Source organism: Haliaeetus leucocephalus, unplaced genomic scaffold (assembly GCF_000737465.1).
Source record: "Haliaeetus leucocephalus isolate CR32 unplaced genomic scaffold, Haliaeetus_leucocephalus-4.0 Scaffold215, whole genome shotgun sequence".
Lineage (NCBI taxonomy): Eukaryota > Metazoa > Chordata > Aves > Accipitriformes > Accipitridae > Haliaeetus > Haliaeetus leucocephalus.
Genome location: NW_010972651.1, coordinates 273,614 through 283,136, shown reverse-complemented (window position 1 = coordinate 283,136; position 9,523 = coordinate 273,614). Strand labels below are relative to the sequence as shown.

Below are 9,523 nucleotides of genomic sequence, written 5' to 3'. Positions count from 1 at the left end.
CTCCATGAGCTGGGAGGACATGGCAGCAGGATGTGGCACAAGGCGCACATCCAGGTGTGACGCCCGGCTGAGGGTTTGGGAGGCTGATGGACTTGCAGCATCCAAAAGCACCCACCCCGGTTGGCTCGGGGCATGAGTGTGAGTCTGGGGTTGGCTTTGTCATGAGGAGGATGTCCAGGAAGGGGCAGGGAGGGCTAGGGGACATCATGCTTTGGAGAAAGTGCTTGTAGAAGAAGAGGGGACTCCGGGGTTGGTTCCTGGCTCCTCCTGCCAGCGGTTCATACACCGCCGGCGGGCATTCATGAAGAAGTTGCTGACGGTGTTGAGCTCCAAGCCCAGCTGCTGCGAGATGGTCATCTGCATCTCCTTGGATGGGCGCTTGTTCTCCTTGAAGATGGCGATCAGGGTGCGGCGCTGGAGGTCCGTGAAGACCAGCCGCTGCTTCTTGGGCTGCAGGCTCCTGTCTTTCTGCTGCTCTTGCTCTTTGCGTTTGCAAGCTAGATGTTCAAAAGAAAGAATAGGGCCATTAATTGGTGCTCACCACCCTGGCCCACTTGCAGGTTGCCTGGCTGCCTCCCAAAAACCAGGCCCTTCCCTCCAGTAAACATGCTGGCTTGTTGCCCACCACTCCTAAGCTACCTCCCTCCTCTTCCTCCCTGTGCCTCCTGAGCGTCTGCTGAGATGGGACGACAGCCTCTTACAACATCAGTACGAGAAAAGCCTGGGTGAAGCCCATCACCTCTTCAGATGCCCAGGAAAAGCCCAAGTGTCGGCATCTCCAGCTGACCCTGGGACTAGAGAATGAGGAAACTCCTGGGCTGACTCTGCTCCCACAGCCTGGCTATTGTGACCTGCTCCATCCCTAAATTTTGGGGGTCATCCACCAGCCTCCCTCCCTTGCTGCACTCTGGCATGATCTCCCTCGCCTCCTCATCACCTCTGTGGATCCCACTGGACGACTCAGGGAACTGGTGTCCCTTGGCCATCACGTCCAGCTGTCACTTCCGAAACACAGGGAAGAGCCAGGGACAGGGACGTTGTGAAAAGGCCGGTCTGCAACCACCACATCCCACAGCAGACAGCCTGGAAGGACCATTTGTGGTTCCACCTGCTCTGGGAAGGGGTTTTCCTGCCTCTGGACAGTGGAGAACAGCCTGATCCACCTAAAGCTCCAGAAAATTGTCTCCCCTGCTGTCTTTGCTACCAGAAACTTTGGCACATGTGTCAGGTTGAGCCAGCACCAAACTAAAAGCCTCCCCTACAGATTTGCCTTGAGCGGTAGGTGAGGACAGAGGTGCTGTCACACAGGGATGGGCTGTCGGGAGCCAGGAATTCCCCCCTGACACCACCACGCTGCGTGCAAGGGAGGGAGGGAGGTGAGTACACACCTTTTGGTAAATACATGAATTTTAGTTGCAGGAGTATTAATCATACTGCTGGTGGAAGGGGTGAGAAAAGGAGCCCTTTGCTATGATACTTTTCTAGAAAATTATAGAATAACTGAGGTTGGTGGAGGTTGCTGGTCCAGTTCCTACACAAGCAGGGATGACCTGGAAGCTGTTGAGGGTGCACAGGGACTTTGCTGGCTCAGGACTTGGCCAGACATGTGCAGCACTGCGGGAGCATGAGATGCCCATGGGCAAAGCAGGGCATGGATCTGGCCCTCCAAGGTTGGGGACATGCTGTTTCCTTCTGGAAAGCTCGTAAGAGTCAGAAAACTGTGGGCTTTTCGAGGAAAGCCCCACTCTTGCCCCAAACAGCAGCAGTTTTCAGCCTTTGGTATTTCTTGGTTCGGATCTGCCAAAGGATTTTGCAAGTAGGGCACAGGTCCTTCAAGACATTCATTGTCGGAACGTTGCTGGATGACAGATTTCAACTTGCTTCTCTCAGGCACTTCCAGGAGTCTCTTCCACCTGGTGCACAGACCTTGGAGGGGCCAAAGGCCAAGGCTGAAAGCCACTGCCACAGCAATGGGATGGCATCTTGGGTCCATGGGACAGGTATTTCCCTCAGGTTAATCACCTGCCTGCTATAGAAACGCACCTTCACGGCCAGGCTGAGTAAAAAGGCAAACCGCTGTGTAGCCTAGGAGTAACAGGAGGATGTCTCAAGTCACTTCTTCCTCACTAGAGAACAAGCAAGGTCTTCCTCTGGTTTTTCTTCAGCTGGCCTGCACTACAAGTCCTCTTTACATCACCTTGAACTAACAGAGAAGGATGATATCCACCCCTTCCACCCAAAGCTGGGAAAATCTAGAACTCAGTGAAGCAGCTAATTTATCCAACAAATTTAGCCTTGTTTCCCTGGTTGCTGGGCTCGGTCCTTGCCCTGGCCTCATGCGGATGGTGGGAGCCATCGATTCTGCTCCTGCTGGGGCAGAGGACAGGAGGCACCAAGCTTGGCACAACCAACCACACTCAGCCAAAATCAGCTGTCCCTGATAAAGGTGGTTAGTGGAGAGTCTTCCCCTCCCCCTCTCCCACCCCCACCAGCAGGTTTGGCTGCAAACCACCGTCCTTAGGGACATGGGACAGTCTGAGCCCTGGTGGTGCTGTCCCAGGGGTATCTTACTCAAACAGCCAGCAGAGAATGGTTTAGTGGAAACCTACCCTATGACCATCAGATGCTTGCAAAAAGAACAAACAAAAAAAGCCTTTATAGAAAATTTGACTTTTTTCCAGACATGAATTAAAAAAAAAAAAAAGACCCCCCCCAAACTCCCCCCAAACCAAATAACAAACAGAAAAAGTCCCCCCCACACCATACGTGCACATTCGGAGCAGCGCGTCTTCACCCTTCCGGACCCCTCGCCCGCCCGCCATGTACCCTCCCGGCGTCCCCCCGGCATGCTCGGCTCTGGCCCTGTGCCAGTGGCGCGGGTGGGACCTCAGGTCGATGGTGGGCACCTCACACGCACCCTGTGAGCATGGACTTTGCTCTGCGTGGATAGCACTTAAACTACCTCTCTCTACCATATATACACCAGATACATACAAATGTGTGTAGGTACGTGTAAATACATCCATACCTCCATGGGACATGCGGGGTAATGTGCCGACCCCGCTGTAACCCTAGCAAAGCCACTGGGATCCAGGTTGTTCTCTCGCTCTCCTGCCTGCTGGCACCCATTCCCACCAGTGGTGCTGGACAGCCAGCCTGAAACCCAGTGTTTCAGCTTTTCGAACTCACATTCCGACCCCTCCATTCAATTTTTAGGAGTAATTATTACAAACCAGTCACCCATTAATAACTCAAAGCTCCTAGGCAAACACTAACCATCAGGGTCTTGCTGGTAAAACTGTGATCCAGCATTTAAACCAGTGCCGACTATTGCTTAGGCAGAGGTGACACCCTGCTCTGCACCCCTTGATACCCCTGTTATTTTTGGCCTGCAACACCAGCGGCGGACACATCCCACATTTCCTGTGCTCGTTTGTTTATTTATTAATTTCTTTTTCTGCTGACGCAGCCCAATACCCCTCATACCCAGTTCAATCTAATTACAGCTCCGCACAACAGAAATCAATAGTGATGCTGGTCAGATCTATTTACGGCAGCCATCAACCCCCCAACAGAGGATCTTTTTCCTATTCCACATCCCCCGGGCGCTGCTTTCGCAGGCAGGCTGGCGGTGGCTGTCCCCGTGTCCCCACAGGCCTTGGGAGACAGGGACGGGGGACAGCCGGCAGCACGGCTCCAACTCCCACACAGGTCAACATAAGGTGAGGGTTTTTCTCTGTGCTTCAAAATCCCTGTTTTCCAAGTCCCAAGCTCCAAATGACTCATCTTAGGCTGAATGCTGTTCTTCAGCCACGTCCCTCCAGGGTCTCCGGGCCTGGCCGCAGTCCGTGGGGATGGGGACACACTTCAGGGCACTTCCACCCCTGCTTCTGCATTATCTCCCCAGCAAATGCCCAAAGAACAGGATTTATTCCCTGCCTTGTCCTGCTCCCTGCTCTTCCTAGGGCACAGGAGACCCTGGCAGTACCAGGACCAACAGCAGGAGAGAAGGACCAGGGTCCCCCATGGCTAGCGGGAATGCTCCGATGGCCAGTAAGGGGTTGAGCTCACCCACAATGGAAGTCTTTCTCTTCTCTCTCCATCTCTCCCCAGCTCACATCACAACACCTGCACCTCTGAGACCTCCACAGCTCAGCCAGGCTTGGCTGAAACCAGCCAAGTGCAGGAGTGACAAGGAGGGAATGCCAGATGCAGTGGGATGGGGTGATGGTACAGAGCTGTGTCCGGGCCTGGGATGCTGGGCACACAACCCTAGCAGTATTTCATCCCTAAGGTAGCTGATCTGGCTGCGGAAAAAACACAGGGAGCAAAGGCAAGGAAGAACCTTGGGGGCAAAAGCAAGAGGAAAGACCTCTGAAAGCAGAGGCATCCCACCTGCTTCCCCTGGAGGATTTCTGCTGAGGGTTTCTGCATCCCTGGAGACTTATGTCAGAGGGAGTGCGTTTTCCTTGACTTAACCTTGACAGCTCAAAGCAAAATATCTCCCAAATCATTTCTAAAGAGACATAATAGAGACAATCAAATGGCTGCTGTTCAGAAGCTGTGATTATGCCTCCCAGCATGAACTCTGAGAAGCATTTAACTAATACCTGATGGCTTTGCAGGCTTCCGCAGCCTGCCAGACACTGGTTTCTCTATTATACCCGCAAACCTCTGTTTTCTCAGCCCCAGCGTGCTCTCCCTCTCCATTCACTTGCAATACAACCTGTAATTTTCTGCCCACTTTGCTTAAGTGCTGGTGATTTGTTGAAATCACAAAAGACAGCCAGGGGCTTTCAGAGCCAGCATGCTGGCTGTAAGCGAGGTTAGGGGAAAAAAAAAAACAAACCCACAAGCTTTTCTCTTTTTCTCCCTGTCAAATCGGCTCACAGTGGTGCAAGGGGACAGAGGAGCATTTAGGGGCTCAAAGGGAGGCGGAGGAAGAGATGGAGAGGGGGTACCTGGATGTGGTTGGCCAGCTCGGGACAGATTTCTTCAGTGCAGAGGTGGGACAGGCTCTTTCGCTGGTGGGCACCGGGTGGGAAATGGCCCTGAGCAAAGCTGGCTTCTCTCCATGCCTTTGAGAGTAGTCTAGCCCCTGGGCTGCCTCAGTTTCCCCCTCTCCTTGAAGGGGCAGAGGGATCTCAACCTCTTTCACAGAGAACTGGGCCTGGGTGTAGGGTTGTGCAATGGGTGTTACTGGTTCACGCCCTGCCCTGATATTCTGGAAGGTTTTGAGAGCTGCAGCTCTGAGTAAACTGGGATGAGCCCAGTGCCTCCCACAGCAGAGCAGGTATCTGATCCTGAGCTGAATTAACCTCATGGCATCTGCTCCCGAAAGCTGGAGCTGAGTCTCGACCAGCGATCAGGGGATTTCATCTGCAAAACAGAAATCCTTTGGTCCACAGCTGGGCCAGCTGGGTTGCTCAGAGCTGGGGCAATTTAGTAACTGCAAGAGGTTTGTTTGACTTTTCTTTTCATTGTAGGAAAAGAGCCCAAAGAGATTTGTCACAGAGAGGCTTCTCCAGCAGAAATTCGGGTCTTCTCTAGCTGGGAAGACAGTGCCAACAGGAGAGTCAGCAGTGGACAATGCAGGAAGAAAGAGTGCCCAAAACCCAAACCCCAACTTTTTTTCTGCCTCTTTTTTTTTTTTTTTTTCTGAAACCTCACTTGATTTTGAAAACTAACGAGCACACAGGCAAAGGGGATGCAGTGTCAACCACACAACTGCCAGGGCAGAGCCTGCCCCGTGCTGCACATCCCTGCAAATGCCTGCGATCTTCCAGACTTCAGCAGCACACAATTAAAAAAAAAAACCTTCTGGGCTCCAAAACCTGTGGGGATTTTGACAGCTGTGGTGCCACAGCTTCTGACAGCTTTGAACCATTCTGTAGTAAAAACTGCCCTGCTCTAGAAGCCTGCAGATTCAGAAAACTGTGTATCAGAGGCCATCGAGAGCCTGAGAGGTGCGGTTAGGAGCTGCAACTTGTCTGCAGAGCTGCAGCCTCACAGTCCTGCTGGGTTGGAGTGACACAGTCCGGCCAGAGCTCCTGGCTCCGTGAGTATCCCTGTGCCACGTGGCCCTGCCTCGGTGGGGACAGGCTTCCCTGCTCATGTCCCTGGGAGCTGCCAGAAGATGAGTCCCGAGGCCCGGGGAGAGCCCCTGGTCATTGGTATGCAGCCAGCGCGCTGCAGGGTGAGCCGCTTCTCCGAGCCCAGCAAATTAAATCTTCCTCTGAATGCTGCAAATAAGGAGATGAGATGAGACAAAGTGCTTGCCTCTGCGTTGCTGGGTGCATTTTCCTTCCCTTGTGAAGGGTTTCAGTGACTCATTCCAGCCAGCAGCTCCAATCAACCTGTATGGGGCTGCAAGGCATCACCAGACATCTGCACTGACCTTCCCGGCCCATTCCCCAGCAGCCCAGCAGCTTTCAGAGCAGTGCAGGTCGGCAGGCAGAGGGAAGGGACTGGAAATGAAAGCGTAAGTCCTTGGTCCTCCACTCAGGTGATGACAGTCCCTCCCAAGACAGGGGTTCAGCTGGGACTGGCAGAGGCTGGAGGAGACCAGCAGAGCTACCCAAACGTGCAGCAGAGTGGCGATGCCAGCCCTGTGGGATGCCTCACTTTGCCTCTCCTGCACTTCTCAAGCTCTGTCTGGTTTTTCATGGCGTGGGATTTTCAGCTTTTCCAGCTCTGAAGCAGATGAGTTTGTCTAGTCTGAGGGCAGGTGAAGGGACACAAAGAAGCTGGGGTGGCTGCAGGTGTGCTTGGCTCCATCCCTCCATGTTTGCCCTATTTTTATTCTTGTCCTTTCCAGGTAAGCTGCTACCGGCCCCACCAGAGACAGCCCTAGCCTGAGCCAGCTGCATCAGACCCCTCTCATGGACATAGAACAGTTTCAGGTGACTTAAAAACATGGGTCTGTGGTTAAAAGCATTTCCTTGCTGCAGAGGTTTGATTTTTAACTCGCTTTTCTGGAGACTTTTGTAAAGGGAGACCTAGTGCCCTGCTCTGCTCTCCCCTGGAGCCGGGTGAACTGGGCTCAACCCACAGCTCTGCCATCACATCTGCTGGCAAAGTCACTTCCCCCATTTGTCCTGTTTCCTCCCTTTCTAAGCCTTTTTCTGGACCAGCGTCGTCTGCTTCTTATTGTCCCGGTGGAGACCACTGCCATCACAAGCTGCTCAGTGCTCATGCTGCCAGCACAGCCCAGGACCAGACCAGATGCCTGGTGTGAGGCAGGGCTGGGCAGAGGTGCCCTGGGAGTCCTCCCAGCTGCTCTGTTCTCCTTACTCTTCTCCCGAGTCATTGCCACTTAGTGTGACGAGAGCAAATTGGTGCTAATGAAGTGCTGGAGTCAGGCAGCGTGGCAGGCAGGAGCCAGCAGTGCCGCAAGGGATGGCAGCGGCAGGGGAAGGTTGTCGCCTTCTGGGAGAGAGGGAGGATGCAGGTATGGGCGTGGGACATGGCTGGAAACCCTCCAACCCCTGAAATAAGTTTGCCTTGGAGTAAGAGACACTTGCTCGTGCTCAGCTTTGGTGCAAGAGTCCCAGCTGCAGAATCTGGGGGGAAAAAGGTAGTTTGGGGTTCCATTTGTGCCACAATGACATGGAGAACCAAGTAATGCCAGATAAGGAGACTGCACCAGGAATCTGAGGCAAGTGATATCCCTGTGACCCATGCAGCTGTGGGTCCTGCAGAGTCCTCTGTCCTTGCTTCTTCGCACAGGAAAGGAGCAGCAAGGATCTCCCTTTGGCCTCAGCATGGGCTACTGCTAAGTGTCTCTCAGCCTGTTCCTGTTGGGCTCCTCCTGCCAAACTCCTGCTGCCTTCAGCAGCTCCCAGATCTGGCTCTCTGAGCGGGGACAATAAAAGAATTCAGCAATCAATGAAATGTGTTTCATCAGAGCACACGTTGCTCCTGAGCCGCTCTCGGTGGAGAGCTGGTGTTCAGAGAGGCCCCAGAGCCGTTATCAGCCAAGGAACATTTGCTGGAGAGAGGGGAAAAGCAGTGGGGGGAAAAAAACAACAGTTTTCTGCATTTCCTGATTAAATCTGGTCTCAGGTGGATTTATCGGGTGTGAGATAGGCAGCTCCCTTAGGGTTTGGCCGAGTCATTTCTCGGATGGCTGCTGGCTTTCTTGCTCTGTGGTGCTGTGAACAACAGGAAAATCTGTAATCCTCCAGGTTGGGGCATTCACGGTTTGCTTCACCAGAGTTTGGGACACTCTGAAGGCAGATGGGAGGGCCTGAGCAGGGACATCAGTTGCTCTCAGATTATCCCTTAGGTCCAGCAGCTCATCGCAGGAGGGACCTTCCAGATTTGAGCCCTTCCCTGCCACCAGGCCCCGCTCCAGAAGGCCCCAGTGCGCTCAAAGCGGCTTCCAGCCTGACCTCAACAGGTGCCACCCCCCTTTATTATGTCTGAGATTCTTTTGACTCCCCTTGTCTCAGTAGCGTAACCCAATTCCCAGCTATTCACATCCGGCACAAAGCCATCCATGTCGTGAGGCAGCAGCCAGCGCTGGTGACACACGCCCAGGCTGGTCATCGCGCACCGAGGACGGGTCTGGGGACAATGGCGGAGCCCAGCGCCCTATTTTGCTGCTCTGAGGGAGTTGAGGGCTGCTTGGGGGCTGGGGGGTGACACAGGGCAGCTGCTCGGACCCCGTGAGGGGACCTGCCTGGTCCCTCAGGGTGCGTTCCCCCACCAGGCTGGCCCTGGCCCAGGGTGACGTCGGGCCCCCCTCACCCCTGGCTGGGGCAAAGGGCCCTCGGCAGCACCTGCCTGCGGGCTGGGCCGTGAGGGCAGCGGGGCCGAGGTGGAGTGGAGGGGACTCCCAGCCCCAAGGCCCCGGCAGCCGCCGACACCCGCCGAAGCCCACCCCACTCCACCGCCCCGCCGCCATTTTGGAACACTGCCCTCCGCACGGCGGGGAATGGTTTATTCCGCCCCCCCCCAAAACACGATGGGCCGTCCCCGCCGCGCTGGCGCCCCCCTGCGGATGGACGGGCGCATTTCCACCACCCCGGGGGGGCGGTGGCAGTGGTACAGCTCGCCCCGCCCCCCCCGCCGCTGCCCAATGGCGCGTTGCGGCCGCCCCCCTCCACGAGGGAGATGGGTTACTCCCCACCACCCCCCGCGCTCAACACGATGGGCCGTTCCAGCCACCGTTCACACACGGGGCGCGCCGGGATGGAGCGGTCCACCCGCTTCCCGGGGGGGGACACGTCGGGGCCAGACAGTCCCGAGAACCGCGGGAATGGCACCTCCCGGCCCGGCAGCGAGGCAGGGAACCTCCGTCTGCCCCACGGCTGCCCCATAGCGCTCTAGATCACCCCACGGCTGCCCCATAGCGCTCCATAGTGCCCCACCGCTGCCTCACGCAGTGCCCCGTCGCTGCCCCGTTGCTGCCCCACAGGCCGCCCCATCGCTGCCCCACGTGCCGCCCAGTCACGACGCCATCACCGCCCCATCGCTGCCCCACAAACAACCCCACGGCTGCCCCACGGCCCCTCACCCC

The 9,523-nt window shown here is 55.6% G+C and overlaps 1 protein-coding gene across 1 annotated transcript in view; it reads right to left on the bottom strand.

Moving 5' to 3' along the window:
• Positions 1 to 204: 204 nt before the first annotated feature.
• The window catches only part of ONECUT3 (one cut homeobox 3), a 22,692-nt gene continuing 13,373 nt past the window's right edge, over positions 205 to 9,523 (bottom strand). The window contains exon 2 of the mRNA XM_010566593.1: positions 205 to 497. Coding sequence (XP_010564895.1) covers positions 205 to 497 — 293 coding nt within the window. The remainder of the gene's footprint in view (positions 498 to 9,523) is intronic.